Source organism: Balaenoptera borealis (genome assembly GCF_965194805.1).
Source record: "Balaenoptera borealis genome assembly, chromosome: 6".
Classification (NCBI taxonomy): Eukaryota; Metazoa; Chordata; class Mammalia; order Artiodactyla; family Balaenopteridae; genus Balaenoptera; species Balaenoptera borealis.
The window spans coordinates 2,693,190-2,708,377 of NC_138863.1; the positions used below are offsets into that span (position 1 = coordinate 2,693,190).

The 15,188-nt window shown below is 53.1% G+C and overlaps 1 protein-coding gene across 18 annotated transcripts in view; it reads right to left on the bottom strand.

The window, feature by feature from the left end:
- The window catches only part of TRAF3IP1 (TRAF3 interacting protein 1), a 66,522-nt gene extending 58,383 nt beyond the window's left edge, over nt 1–8,139 (bottom strand). For 9 of the 18 annotated variants that reach the window (XR_014245777.1, XR_014245778.1, XM_082395979.1 and 6 more), the window contains exons 1-5: nt 7,878–8,138; nt 4,651–4,719; nt 4,064–4,225; nt 2,126–2,269; nt 1,618–2,019 (exon numbers count right to left, since the gene is read on the bottom strand). Coding sequence is in view for 16 of the 18 variants with exons in the window: in XM_082395979.1 (XP_082252105.1) it covers nt 1,618–2,019; nt 2,126–2,269; nt 4,064–4,225; nt 4,651–4,719; nt 7,878–8,000 (900 nt within the window). In the remaining 2 variants the exon portion in view is untranslated. Of the gene's footprint in view, nt 1–1,617; nt 2,020–2,125; nt 2,270–4,063; nt 4,226–4,650; nt 4,720–7,877 lie in introns of all 18 variants that reach the window. The other 9 variants (XM_082395980.1, XM_082395967.1, XM_082395978.1 and 6 more) reach the window with 3 other exon arrangements.
- Nucleotides 8,140–15,188: the final 7,049 nt, after the last annotated feature.

Genomic DNA, 15,188 nt, shown 5'->3' on the forward strand with positions numbered 1-15,188 from the left:
TCTGACCTCACTCATCCTCCACCGCCACACGGGGACACACCCGTGACTTCTCAGAGTGCCTTCGCACCTGCTGTTCCACAGGCTGAGAACGTCTCACCACCGTCTCTTCTAAGCCGTGGGATTCGACCGGAGGCTGCAGAGTGCCCAGCAGGGCCCCGGGGGAGCCGAGTCGCTCTCCCCCGGGGCCGCCCTCCCGGAAGCCTCGAGGCCCGGCTCTCTGGGGGCCCCACCACTCCTGGGGGAGACAGCAGCCTGCGCCCGAGCCCTGTTCCACAAAGGAGCCCCAGACGGACACAGAAGGGCCAGTCCAGCAAAATCACCACGACAAGTCTTTGAACACCTGCCTTCGGCCAACGAGGGCCGGCTGGGAGCAGGAACGCAGCCCGTTCACCCTGGTCTCACACACCGTTAAACAAAACCGTCACTCGCTCGTGGCTCCAATACGTCCCATATATCCACCTATAAAAGTTCTCTTTGGAACTGTCTCTCTACTTAAAAAACCAGTCACATCACCAGCAACCTCAGTGAACATCACGGGTGGGACACTGGGTCTGAAGGCCTGGAGGGCTGAGAAGGTGCCCCAGGCAGGGGCTGCCTCGTGCACAGTAAAGTGCGCTAGAATGTCCGAGCACCACACTAAACCCGGCTCAGTGAAAAAGACTTTTCTTAGACCTCTAAAAAGAAGCAAAAGACGGGGAAGGTCTTTGTTATTTCTAAAACCCCTATGGGAAACCAGGCTTTTATGACACATACGCCGTGGTGGGTTACTTGACTCCGGGGTGTCCCTGGGAGACCCCAGGGTCCCAGGTAGCATACTGACAGCCAACAGAACCACCGAGCAGGCCAGCTTCCAGGCTGGCGCACAGTCTGTCCCACGGGGCCCGCTCACCTCCCGGTGCCAGGGATGCAAAACCAGAGGCCGGCTTGGCAGGGAAGAGCAAGCTGGCCCCTCACCGCCTGGCCGCCTCACCCAGCAGACCTTGTACTTTTCCAGACCTCAGCTTCCTCCTTTCTAGCAGCTGGAGACCAGAGGATTTCCAGGACCTGCCCAGGACACTTTACAGTTATATGATGTCCCCACAAGAACCAGCATCTGCAACGCCAGCCCTGCCAGGAGACTTACCCTATCTACAGCGAGTCCGAAATCACCTGCACATCTAAAAAACAGTGTCTGAAACCAAAAGAATTTTCTGGAAAATCCTAAATTTACCTGAAAATTTAATTAAACAAAATTCAGTAAACTGAGGTCTCATTTTACTCATCTGCTAATGCTTCAGAGACTTAGAAAGTAGCCCTAATCCTTAATAAACGCAGCCCTGCCCACACCCCGGGGGACCACACACACTGAGGCTGCCTGGAAACGCTGCTCACAAAGCCACGGGACCCACTGAGCCCCAGTCTCCAGGGGAACGCCCAAAGACACACACACAGCAGACAGGAGAAGCAAAACCCAGTGTCACTTTAAGGTTCTCCTAGGAATCCACGACTGTCAGAATTTTCAATTGGTGACAAAGAAATCCAGTTTCCTAATCACACTACAACCAAGACCAAAGGCATTTTGGAGAACACCACGAACCCTTTCCAAGTTAAAGGCGGAGGTTTTCCAACAGGACTTACCTTCTTCTCCGGCTTATCACGCTCGTGGCTCTTCTCCCTGTCGGGGTCCCCGCCGTGCTGCCCGTTCCGCACCCTCTGCCGGTCCCGGCCCCCGTCTCGCTCGCGCTCTCTCTCCCTCTCCTTCCGCTTCTCCTTCTCCTTTCCGCCCTCGTTCTTCGGCTCCCTCTCCCGCTCTGCGTCCTTGGCCCTGTCCCTCTCCGGCCGGGCCCTGTTCTTGGCCCGCTCTCTCTCCCCTTCGTGGTACTTGTCTCTCTCGGGATCTTTGTGTCTGTCTCGGTCATTCTCCTTGGCCTTTTCCCTGTCCCTTTCCTTTTCTCTTGGTTTGTTTTCTTCCTTTAATTCCTCTTTCTGTTTTCGACCTCCGCTTGTATTTCTCTCGTTTATTTCAGAGTTTCTTCTATCCTAGGAAAAAAAAAAAAAGCTGGATAACAATATCACTTATAACTGTCTACCTGAACCACAAGAAGCCTCATCACTTCATTTTCAGACGTACATGACTTGCACTCACCGCTTTATCTTTAGGGACCCTGGACGCTTCCTCCCTCACGTTCTTATTATCCAATTCTTGAGGTTTCGACGTCAGTGAGGACCTTCCTTTTGTTTCCACCTTCTCTCCAGCTAACACTCTCTTCACCGCATCGTCGCTGGAGAGCTTGTCCCCACGTGAGGAAATAAAATGCAAGGTTGCGATGAAATTAGTACATTTAATAAACATGGATGTCAGCATTCAAAGATGGCTCATTAAACGGAACCTCTGTCTCCTAATGGATTTCAGAGGATAAAATATTAAAAGGAAATGAACGTTATCACAGACAACGTACAGCATCTCCTCTCACCGTCCCCTCCAGCACCGCTGCGCTAACAGCACAGTCCGCTCAAGCTAAATGAACCCTGGGTCCCTTCTACCCGAGCTGCCAAGCGTGGACGTGTGTGCTGTTCAAGGACACCAAAGCTGACCACACGACGCTACGACACCCTTCACTTCTCACGGGGCCACAGAGGCCCAGCACCGAAAGGGCCTAAGGAATGATCTACCTGGAGCCCCATCAAATGCCAAAATCCCTTCTGCAGCATCCCTGACCGCCCCCCAGAGTCTCTGAACACCTCGGGTCAGGAATCCCATTGGCCCACACACTCCCGCTTTCCGCAAGCCTGCGCTGAGTGACTGCTGCACGCCAGGCACTAGACCCTGGGCCGAGGACGCGCTGCACACCAGCGAGGCGGCCAAATACAACAAGCAAAAGTCAGTGCGCTGGGGGAACACGACGGGGGTTCCAGCAAGAGCAGCCAATCCCACACGGCTCCCGGGAAGCAGCTCCGCACAGAGAAACCAGCAGCACAAGCGAGGGAGTGAGACCAGGGCAGGAGACCTCAGGGGTGCAGGCACAAGGCGAGAGACGAGAGGAAAGGAGCAGAGGGGAGGGGCTTCGTGAGCGGTGCACGGAGCTGGGGGCAAGGGATTCAGCAGGAAGACTAGTCAGATTTGCTTTCTGGAAAGATGATCAACGAGAAGGATCTGGGGGTGGGGGCGGGCGACAGAAGCCAGAGCACTGGAAGATCAGCCTCTGCGTCTCCATGCCTCGGACCCAGCACACCAGGGCGAGGCTATCCTGAGGCCCTGGGGGCCAGTCTGATCCCACTCCCCATCTCCCACTGCTGCTGTGTGAGCTAAAACCCACCTTTCCCATCTTGGTAACATGGAAGGTTAGCCGCCAGCCCATCAGGTCCATGAAGGGCTCTATTAGCCACGCCCTTGATAGAGGTCCAACTCTGCTCCCCTGGGGGCTACTCAGATCCCACAAAGAAGGCGGGCCCTGGGGATGACCTGCTCCCATGGCCCCGGCTGGACTCTGAGGCCAGAGAAGGCAAGATTCTAGCCCATGGTGAGGATCCCAGGAAATCCAGTCCCTGCAGCAGTGAAACGGAGTCTCTTTGAAGGCAGCACAGCTCTGCAAACACCCACCAGGGGAGAGGGAGGGATGGAGGGAAGGAGGGAAAGAGGGAGGGAAGCAGATCCAAGAGGCTGGAAAGGCAGGCAGAGAACAGGGACGTCCCACAAGCCCCAAAGACGAAGAAAAGCAGCTGCTCCGGCCACCCGGTTGGAAACAGTCACCTGCCCTGAAAGGAGGCCCAAAAGAGGAAAGAATGCAGGGCTCAGTAGGCTGGGCACGCAGCCTCCAGCCACGTGCCCACGAGCAAAGTGCCTGCGGAGTCCCTATGTGATACTGACAGCTCGTAGACCCTGTGCGTAGCACTGCCTTATCTGTTTCACCGTACAGCTTTAAACTACTTCTGCAACTCTGAGGCTCCAGGAGAGGCGGGATCAGATTGCAAGCACAGGGTTAAAACCCCCTCCTTAAACACCTCTGGCTCCATTGGGTGGCCTGCCCTCCCCGTCTGGTCATCCCTCCCGTGCTGGCAGCTTCCAGCTCGGGGGCGGCGCTACCTTGTTGAGACAGCACTTTCCGATTCTCTGGAGCAGCTCGTTGGTCCTTTCAGGCTCGTGCCCGGCCACGATCCGAGCCGGTTTGGCCAACAGTGGCTCTCCGGAGACCATGACCACCACGTCTATGGCCTTCTGGAGGAAGCTAATTTTGGCGTCTTTATCCTGAAAGATTTCCATTTAAAACACAAATATTAAAATACTTCAAAAAGAGCTTGCATTATCTTCAGTACGTCCAACAGGCACAGTTCCCGTTTAGATAAAAAGCTATTTTTAGATGTGTGTCAAATTTAGAAATCCCGACTCTTTATAACAATCACCACCAAAAAAAAATCTTCGGTAAAGCTTTTAGTTTTAGGTGGTGGGCTAGCATTAACCTCTGGAACACTCATTCCATTTCTCCAGGATAACGCTAGTGTGCTAGGCGGCTGCCACGAAGACCACGAAGTGAGGAAGGGCGCGTGGCAACTCCCAGAGCCACCGGCCTCGCATGCCAGCCACAGGTCAGCAGTGAGCGAGGGGCCAGCACAGCGCGCCGCTCACAAAAACCCTGTTCGCGAAGGCGAGCAGGGACGGTGCCTCAAACCTACCTTAACGTTATCGGACTTCATCTCGGCGTCTGTGTAGAGGCCCTTCATGAAGCCAGTCGTCCTGATCACCTGCAAAAGATAAAGCGAGGCCGTGGTCAGCACCCCACGGGACGGCCCGTGCCCTGGCCTCGCCCACTGCCCACGCTAAGGGCCGCCTGGATCTGTCTACGCCCCAGGATGTCACTCACCCACTGACACAACGCGCACTGAGCATCTGCCACGTGCAAGGCCTCGTCCCGGGCAGAAGCCAGCCTGGTCCTCACAGAACTCAGCCTGGCTGTGACGACAGGTAAACACGATGGACCCGCGGGGCTACAAGGGGGGACAGGATCACTCCTAATCCAAGTGCAGGAGGCCCCGGGGAGTCAGGGAACACTTCCCAGAGCAAATCATATCTAAACTAAGACCAGAAGCTTACGGGAGAAGAACTGGGGGAGCAGGTATTGAGGAAGCACGTGCCAGGCAAAAGAAACAGTCCCACAAGGTCCAACTAGGTCCTGTTCAAGGGGCCAGAAGAAGTTTGACAAGAGGAGCCTGAGGCCAGGGAGTCAGCAGGGGCCTGACCGGATGGCCTTCGAAGCCATCAGGAGTACGGACTTAGCCTCACTACCACGAGGAGGCCCCGAGAGGTCCACAAACAGGAAACGGCCTCTTGCAAGGACGGCTCAGGGCAGTGGAGAGCATGGATTTTGGGAAGAAGAGGAACTTCCCAGCTGGGTTTCTCCTCACCACCGTGTCACTCACTTCCTGGGACAGAAGGCTGCTCTGTGCCACATCACTTTTGCTCTCCCCCCACCTCTTCCTCTCCTCAGTCAACCTGGACCTCCCAGTTACCCCTCAGTCAGGCTTTGGGGGTGGTGATGCTTTCCGTTCCTCCCCACCTCCAGACACACCAGGGCCCTGGCTTCTCTCAGACCAGAGGTTTTCAAAATGCGGCAGGTCACTATAAAGTCAATGTAATGGGTAGCGATGAGCATTTTTTAAATAAAACAGATAAGAAAATATCAGACTGCACTGTATGTAGTAAGGATGAATATTGCCTACATGTGTGTGTCCTGGGTCAGATATAAAGAGTATTTATTACCTTAAAAAAAAAAAAAAAAGACAGTCCCACACTAATATTAGGCTCCTTCTCTGAGACCAAGCTACAACTAGCTAGCTATTAATTAAGCTAGCTTTCATTCCTCAAACTACTGAACAGCTGTGCTATTTTTTTCCCTGACAAGACAGGTGGAATATTAAGAGTATCCTGCATTTAATATTCCTGGAACTTTTGCATCCTCAAAAGGAAAAACCTTTTGAGGTTTTCCCAGTGTGCTGACAGTTAAACTTGTGAGCAATCATTTTAACCAACAAGAGACATGAATTTCGCAGGATCAGTGCTTCAATTTATGAAAGAGGCAGAGTTGGTTTAGCAGTAGCTAAAATACTAACATGGAGATTTGAATACAATACTCAGGGGCAGTGAAGAATTTTCGTACGAGGATCTGCACATATTATCTGAAAATGCTTTCCAGATGTCAATTGTCCTAACATCTTCATTGAGTAGGTGACAATTAGCGTATTTATCTTTACACAGGTAGAGAAATTAATTTTGACCTTAGATTAGGAAAAACCTGAGGAAGTAAAGCAGACCAGTGGATCCCGATTGGGAACACGGAACTCCTTCCCCACACCCTGGCCACCTGGCCAACCAAGTCGATTCCTGCCCGAACCTTCCTCCTCCTTCCGACCTTCCAGGAGGTGGGGACAGCAGCCACCATGAGCCCAGGGCCACACCAAGACCCACAGGACGAGGTGTAGCCCCCAGCCTCCTTCCTGGCTCTGCTTCAGTGAGGAGATGGGACTAACGCAGAAAATGAAAGTGTGAGGCCGGGCGGCAACCGCTGTAGTTGGCCACTCACCTCCTGGCTAGGTGACTTGACCCCTCCTGGGTTAGAGGACGCTACCTGCCTACTCCACAGGGCGGGGGTGATGCAGCTCAAGGCCCGGCTCCCACCAGCCTCTCCACGCAGCCACGTCCCTTCCCCAAACACTGTCCAGGGCAGGTCTAAGTGCTGCACTAGCTTAGGAGGAGGGGGAGGCCAGTCAAGGCAGCCCTTGGGATGTGGGTGGGTTTCAAGAGAGCTGTAAGCACGATTAGGGTTTTTAACAGAGAGAGGCACACACTGTAAGCTAAGGTAAGATAGCAAAAACGAGCAAAGCAAAGTTTGTGTAAGACGCCGCACCTGCTGGAAAGAGTGAGAAGTGAAGTTTAAGGACAAACATGGGGCAAGAGTGGGAGCCCGAGCCCCTGGACACCTGCAAGTTCGAGCTGACTCCTAACTCCCCAAGAGCATGCCCGAGTTCCCAAGGTCAACACTGCACTCAGGTGCACCACGGAAATGGGCGCTGCCACCCTGAGTTACAGGAACCTTGACCGATTCCATTCAACAATGAATGTTTGTCGTGCACCTTCTGTGTACCGTACCCAGGATATGCCAACAAACAAGCTACCGTCCGCGTCACTCAGGAATTCACCAGCCAGTGGGGAAAAGTTTACAGACAACCAATCTCAAGACATGCTCTGCCGTTTATCAGCAAATACTGACCTGCTCTTTTATAGCTTCTTCTTTTCAGGTCCCCTAAAACCACCTTCAATCAATTCACCCACAGGTACCGATTAAGCATCCAGTATGTGGTGACCACAGTGGAGCAGGTGGAGGGAAACTTGGGGAGAGGGGGTTTATTAAAAAAAAAAAAAAAAAAGAATGATTCCATTCTCCCGGGATTTGTAAGCACTCTCCACATGCTAGACACCGCAGCAAAAAAAATCACAGAAACAGCTTTGCCAGGTAGAGTGGAAGATGTGCTCTAAGAAATACATGGGTAGGATGGAAAGAAATAAGAATGCTCCCCAAGGGGCCGGGAGTCTCCCCGGAAGAGGGGGCCCAGGGGGTTGGCGCGAAGGGGAGCGCAGGGGTGAGAGCAGAGGCGCCGCGGAATCCGGCCAAAGCCCGGCTCCTTGGGCAGGGGCCGCGCTCAGCGACGCGAGGTCCGACCCTGACGCCAGCCCTGGTCCCGACCCCCAACCCGGCCGTGACCCCCGACCCGCATCCCGGCCCTCACCCCGACCCCCACAAGGGCCCTGACCCCTGGCCTGCAGCCAGACAGCGCACCGGGACCCCGGCCCCGACCCCAATGAACCCCGGCCGGCACCCCGACCCCCGCCCCGGCCCGGGGCTCACCTCCGTGATGATGTCGTGCAGGTAGCGGAACGGGGGCTTGTTCAGCAGCTTCTCCGTCAGCGGCGGCCTCCGAATCACCTTCCCCAGAGCCTCCTGCGTCCGCTTCACCACCGCCGCGTTCATGGCGGCGCCGCCCGCGTCTCGCCGGCCGCCGAGCCTAAGCCCCGCTCCGCGGTCGCCGCCGGCCCCGCCGCCGCCGCCAGGTCCGGCCTGGACGCGCCGCTCGAGTTTCCATCCCACAGTGCACCGGAGTCCGCCAAGGCGCGTGCGCGGGGCCGCGGCCCTCGGTCGCCAGGGCGGCGCGGCCTTAGCAACGGACCCGCGGCGGCGCCCCGACCCCTGTCCGGCTGCGCGCGCACGCGGGCGGCGTCTGCGGTGGGGCTGCCTCAGCGTCCCTGCCCGGTGACAGCGCCGAACCCCTCCACCGCTCAGCAGCCTCGGGAAAAAGCTGTTCGCCCCGCGTTAGAGGAGACCGCCCGAGGACTGGAGAGCGGCAACACAGCTTCCAAGATTCATTTCAGGGGGACTGGACTTAGTTTTCCCGAAAGACACATACCTTATCCTGTATGTTACTTAATATGGCTTCTTGGAAGAGTAACTCCTTTTCTCTGAGGCTCTGTTTCTGTTCCTATAAAGCAGGGATAATATGTGCCCGACTCCCTAACTCCCAGGGAGATGAGGACCAAACGATGCTTCAGGGCTTTGTAACCAGGATGAAGCCGCTCCCTTGTTGTTCTACCAGGTGTCTGTGGTTCTGTCCCATCTGTCTTCCATCCACCACGCACAGGCTCACTGCAGATCCTTCTATCAATTTTGAAGCTTTGTAGTCTGTTTTTAGTTCTTCTATTGGATACCTTTATGATTTTTATTTACATTCATTTTTACCATTTTCAGTGCGCTACATTCTTTATGTGTTCTTTGCTCAAGATGTATTTGGATGTGGAGTTTTTTAACTTAAAATTTATATTCGATTTTTTAAAATATTTATTTATTTATTTATTTGGCTACGTCAGGTCTTCGTTGCAGCACGCGGAATCTTCGTTGGCGGTATGTGGCATCTATCGTTGAGGCGTTCCTTGGGGCGCGCGGGCTTCTCTCTAGTTGTGGCGTGCGTGCGGGTTTTCTCCTCTCTAGTTGTGGCGTGCGTGCGGGTTTTCTCCTCTCTAGGTGTGGCCTGGGCTCCAGAGCGCAGGGGCTCTGTAGTTTGCGGCTCTCTGATTGAGGCGCGAGAGCTCGGTAGTGGCGCTCAGGCTTAGTTGACCCGCGGCATGTGGGATCTTAGTTCCCCGACCAGGGATTGCACCCATGTCCCTGCATTGGAAGGCAGATTCTTTACCACTGGACCACCAGGGATGTCCCTGATTATTATTGACATTCAATAAAATTCACCCATTTTAAGTGTACAGCCTGATGCATTTTGGTAATTTTACACAATTATGCTACCATCACCACAATCAAGATACAGAACAGTTCCTGTACCCTAAAACATTTTCTCCTGCTCATTTGCAGTTCATCTCCTCCCCCACCCCAGCCCCAGGCAACTGCAACTGTCATTATAACCATGCCTTTCCTAGAGTTGCATATAAATGGAATCATACAGTACATAGTCTTTTGTGTTTAATTCTTTCCTTTATAATGTTTTGAGATTCATCCATATGTCATCCCTTTTTGCAGCTGAGTAGTATTCCGTAGTACAGTTTGGTTATCTGTTCAACAGTTGATGGATATTTGAGTTGCTTTTAGTTTCTTATTATTTATGAATAACACTACTAAGACCATTCACATATAAGTCTTTGTATGAACGTAAGTTTTCATTTCTCTTGGATAAATACCTAGAAATAGGATTGCTGGATTATATGGTAAGACTATGCTTAACTTTACAAGATACAACCACACTGTTTTTAAAGTGGCTGCATCAGTTTTCACTCCCACTAGCAACATATGGGATTCCCAGTTGCTCCATATCCCCTGGCAACACCTGATGTGTCAGTCTTTTTAATTTTAGTCATTCTAATAGGTATGTAATAATATCTTATTATGGTTTTAATTTGCATTTCTCTGGTAATTACTGATTTCTAGCACTTTTCATGTACATGTACACTTTTCATTTTCATGGACGTTCATATATATTTGGTGAAGATAGCCTACAGAGTATCATTCAGGCATTTATTGAATCACTGCTGGGTGCTGAGTATTGTTTAGGTGCTGGGGATTTCTGTGGAACTACATACCTTCTAGTAAGCAATTTCCACAACATCCACTGTTGTTCACTGCCCCTAGGACCATAGCCCTCTCTGCTGCTAACTGCATCCAGGACCATGTGAGCATTGGTTATCTAGCCAGAGGCCAGGTGAACAGCCAGAGCTCATCTCCCTCCGGCAGTGTCAACCTCATTTCCTTCCACACTTCACCATGCAGGTGGGCTGGCTGTAAGAGACTTTACTGAGCGGTTGAGAGAAGCCTAAGAGGTGACAAGCTGTGAGGGAAGGCATTTGATAACACTCCCTGTGTAGAGCTATTCCACGGTCCATGAGGAAGAAAAGCCCCGGAGCATCGTGCTCTCAGAGAGGTTCCCTCCCGGGTGGCCCTCGGTTATTACCCCTGCTTCCCAACTTCCAAGTCCACCCCTCGGCCAGAGCACCTCCATCCTCTGACCCCTGCCTTGTCAAATCTTCCTGACTTTCTGGAAACGCCACTCTCTACCCATGGGAGCTTTTGTCTTCCCATCCATTCCCTTTCTCCCAGCAGTACATTTCCCAGAATCTGGGTTCTCCCGTCCAGACTCACAACCCAAGGTCTTGGTAGGACAGTCCCCTGTGGCATTTGGCACTTTGGTCCCTTGGGTGATGGTGAACACTGTGAACCAGGCTCCTTCCAGGGCTCTCACGTTCCTGTTTTTCTCCTTGCTGTCCACACGCTTATCTTTATCACACATGTATCCTGTTTCCCAAGAACAAACATTCATTCTTTTTTTTTTTTAATAAAGAAGTTAATTTATTTATTTATTTATTTATTTATGGCTGTGTTGGGTCTTCGTTTCTGTGCGAGGGCTCTCTCTAGTTGCGGTGAGCGGGGGCCACTCTTCATCGCGGTGCGTGAGCCTCTCACTGTCGCGGCCTCTCTTGTTGCAGAGCACAGGCTCCAGACGCGCAGGCTCAGTAGTTGTGGCTCACGGGCCCAGCTGCTCCGCGGCATGTGGGATCTTCCCAGACCAGGGCTCGAACCCGTGTCCCCTGCATTGGCAGGCAGACTCTCGACCACTGCGCCACCAGGGAAGCCCAAACATTCATTCTTAAACAGTCTATCAAACGCCATAAAGAAGCATAAACCAGTTTCCCAACTGCCTCATCATTTCTGAGTATCCTCACCCACGCTGATACTAGTATTTCACATCACGATGGAGAATGGTATTCACTCCCTTCCCCCTGCCCGTCCACCACCGACCCCACTTCAGGCCCCCTGGAAGTCTATTAAAAGGGGGGCCATAATGGGACTGCATACTTCTCCATGGCTGGGCCCTTAGTTCATGAAGCTTGGCCCAAAGCTCTGAGGTGATTCAGCCCTTAGATGAGGATGCACCCGCTTCCTGCCCTCCAGGTGTCAGGGCGAGAAGGAAGGGGAACTCACCGGCACGGCGGCCAGGTGGAGCCCCTCGGGGCTGCACCAGATGTAGCACATACTGTGGAGTGTGAGAGCTGGCGCGCCCCACCCGGACCTCCCTCCACCTGCCCACCGCGGCCAAGCGGGGAGCCCAGAGCCTCCCGTCAGGAGCACCCACCTGTGAGCTTTGAACACTGGCTGGGGTTGGCCTGAGCAGGGGCAGAGGGGGAACTCAGGGAGGTCACTGACCTTGGCCTCTGACCCCAAGTGCCCTGCCTTCTCAACAGAGCCTCCCCAGCCTCCTGCCCAGAAAGTTCACGCCGGGCAGAATCCTCCTCTGGGCCCGGAGCAGCCAGGGCAGCTGTGGCCAGTAACCGGCTTGTCTGCGAGCGGTGGGGGAGGGCGCATGGCTATGGAGAGTCCTCTGGTCCAGAGGGTCCACCGAGGGCCCCAGCCAGTGCCGCGTGAGGAGGAATCGTGTTTCTCCCACAGCTGTGGCGAGCAGGGGGACATCTAGGCCGAGGAGGCCCTGTGCAGGCCGGAGGGCACAGGCCTGGCCCCTCCCTGGGGGACCGTGAGAGGGGGTGTGAGATCTGAGATCTGGGACAAGGGAGCAGGGTCACCACCCCACACGGAGGGCCTGTCTGGGCGGAGGTGACCGTTGAGTGGACATGCGTCTCCATAGGTCACGTCCTTAACGCTGTCCCTACATGAGTCCTCACCTCCCACCCGGAAGGCAGGTGCGCCGGCATTCTGGGCCCTGGGAAAGCAGGGCTAGTGGATGCAGCTAAGGATTCCTGACTCCAGGAAAGAGACCTGGAACCAGGGCCTCAGGAGTCGGGGCGTGAGGAGGGGGGTGCCAGCCTGGGCCTCCAGTTCTGGGGGCTGCAGGGAGTGGGTCGTCTGTAACCTGAATTCCCCCTAAGCGCCTCAGAGTCATGAAAGGATTCGAGAAAAAGGCAGAGAACATAAAAAAAGCGCCATTCATAAAGAAAAGATAATTGATTAAATAACTAGAGAAAATCACAGCAAAGAAAGTGTTTGAAACATAAAAGCCTGGCAGGAGATGCTTTTGAAATCGGCAGTTTCTGAATGAATGAATGAATGAAGTAACTGTGGCCAGGACTCACCCCAGGAGGGAAAGTCCACAAAGCAAGGTCGCTTCCAGGCCCTACCTTCCCTTGCCTGAGAGGCGAACATTCCTAGAGACAAAGGCCCACAGAGGCTGGGGAGGCCCAATCCTGAGCTCCACATCTGAGAAGAGCCCAGAATGTAGGTCAGCCAGAGGGACGGGCTGGGAGGCAGGCACCAGGAGAAGGAGAAGTGGCCAGAGCCTGGGGACAGCCTCAGAAGGGCAGGTATCAGTCTGTATGGCCAGTCAAGTGCCTTGCTGTATACTCCATCATCTAGGCCACAAGGTAACTGACATCGTTTTGTGAAACCTGAGGGGTCTGCCTAGAAGGCTTTGTCCCCTCCTCTCCAAGTGAGCCTAGAAGACAAAACCTTCTATCTGTTCCGAAACTTGCTAAGATCATTTCTGCCCCAGGACCTTTGAACTTGCTGGTCCTTTCAGCTGAATAACACTGGTCCCCCAGGTCTTCATATGGCTGCATCCTTGCCATTTGGGTCTCAGCTCACATGTGACATCCTCAGAGATGTCAAAAGTAAACCACATCTGAACTCTCCAGCCTGTTATCTTTATTTTCTTCAAAGTACTTATCACTCTCTGGAAGTAATTTTTAAAATTCATATCTGCCTTTTCATTTTCTGTCTCCTCTCCCACCCCAGATGCCCCCCAGAAAGTGAGTTCCATGAGTACAGGTTGATTTGCTCACCTCTGAATCCCCTATACCTTCAACATTGTCAGATGTATACAATACTCAATACCTATTTGCCAAACGCTGAATAGCTTATGCAGTTAGTAGAATTGCTCTTTCCTAAGGGCTCTTAGTAACATGGTTCACTTATACTGCAAGTTTAAATGAAAAAATCAAACTATGATGTTATGTGGACAATATGATCTCAGTCATGTTAAATGTGTACTTGTGTGAGTGTGTTTGAGTGTGTGAATAAGTCCAGCAGTCCCAAGGTTTCAGAGATGATCTTGGAGTTGGGATAATGGGACATTTCTCTGCTTCTTTATACCTCATTGTAATTTAGATTTATTTCTCAATAAATAAAAACTTTTCAATCATAAACAAAAGTTAAAAGTTGTCAGAGGAAGCCCCCACTTAGGAAAAACCACAGTATTGATGCCTTGTTGGTGAATGTTCTGGGTGCCCACTTATACCCCATTCAAATATAACTGCATCTAACAGGATCATTTAGGAGACTGAAGTTTACCTGGTACTGTGGTGAGCTCCCCAAATTAGCAGCGACCAGCTGTCACTTTACCTGTAACCAGCTGTGTGACTTTGGTCAATTCTGGCCTTTTTGGTCCTCATCTATTTCACCGGGAAAGTGAGGGATTTGAAATAGATAAGCTCAAACGCCTCCTCCAATAATTATCCCTAATGACAAGCCCTTGGAGCAATGCCCCGCGGAAGAATCCGGGCCAAGCCAGATTCCACCAGGATTTTCTTAAACCGGGGTCTCCCAGGACCTAGAGATCTGACGGAGGGCCCTTACATCCATGACAACACAGACAGAATAATTGTTTAGGGCACCTTCCTGGAGTGGAGGAGGGGGGCGTCCATGGCTTTCCTCTTATTTGAACAGGGGGGCTGGTTCTCAAACAAAGGGCAAGAATCATCTGCTGTCAGAGACCCAAGCAAGCCCTTTCCAGGAAAGCCTGGTTAACTAGTGTCCAAAGTCAGTCACGGTTTGCCCGAAAGCACGAGGACAAGGCACACACGTGGACGTGGCGCTTTCTGCTAGAGTAGGTGTCACAGGAGGGCAGGCGGGCGGGTGCCGAGGCCTGAGGAAGCTCAGCGCTGCCCCTCCGCCTCGCTGGGCCCAGCCCCTCTGGAGCGCCTACCAGCGTGAGCCACACCGTCCACGCCTCAGAGCGGAGTTTAAGAGTACAGCTTCTGTCTGTGAGTTTTCCACCCAAACTATGCCAGCCTACCACCCCTGCAAGCCCTGTAGGCTTGTGGGTCATTCCTCGCGGAGCTTCCCCTGACCTGCACCTCCGGGTGCCTCGTCGGGTGGCCCACGGCCGCCCATCGGCTTCCTCCGGGCTGCACTTAAATGAGAATTGTATAAAGGGATGTCCAGTGTCTCCTCCCCACTAGAACGCAAGCTCCAGGAAGACAGGAGCCTGCTCTGCTGTCTCCTCGGTACACACGGTGCATCTTGGCTAAATGAGCCAAAGTCTGAAACCACCGTCACAGATGCTGTGGACGGCCACCCAGATGCTTCTCGGACCAAAGCCCACTCCACAAAGAGCACTGGTCCTTGTTGGCTCCCAGCTAAGTTCCTCTCTGGGGAAATTCAACCAAAGCGGCTTACGTCCCCCCTCCTCCCCCCGTGGAGTCCCCATTCGAGTTGGGGCTACAAACCCACTTTCTCAGGGCCCTCCACCTAATACAGTTGCTATCAGGAGTGGTCTGGGGAAGCAGCCCCTAACCTGAGACTTTGAAGCGGAATCACCCACTGGCCAGCTGAACTGAAATCCCCATGATTAACGTAAGAGTGGGAGAACGGAGCATCTGGTGCAGTAGGGATGCAACTGTGAAAAATCTCCCCAGCGCTGGAGGGATGGAAGTCCAG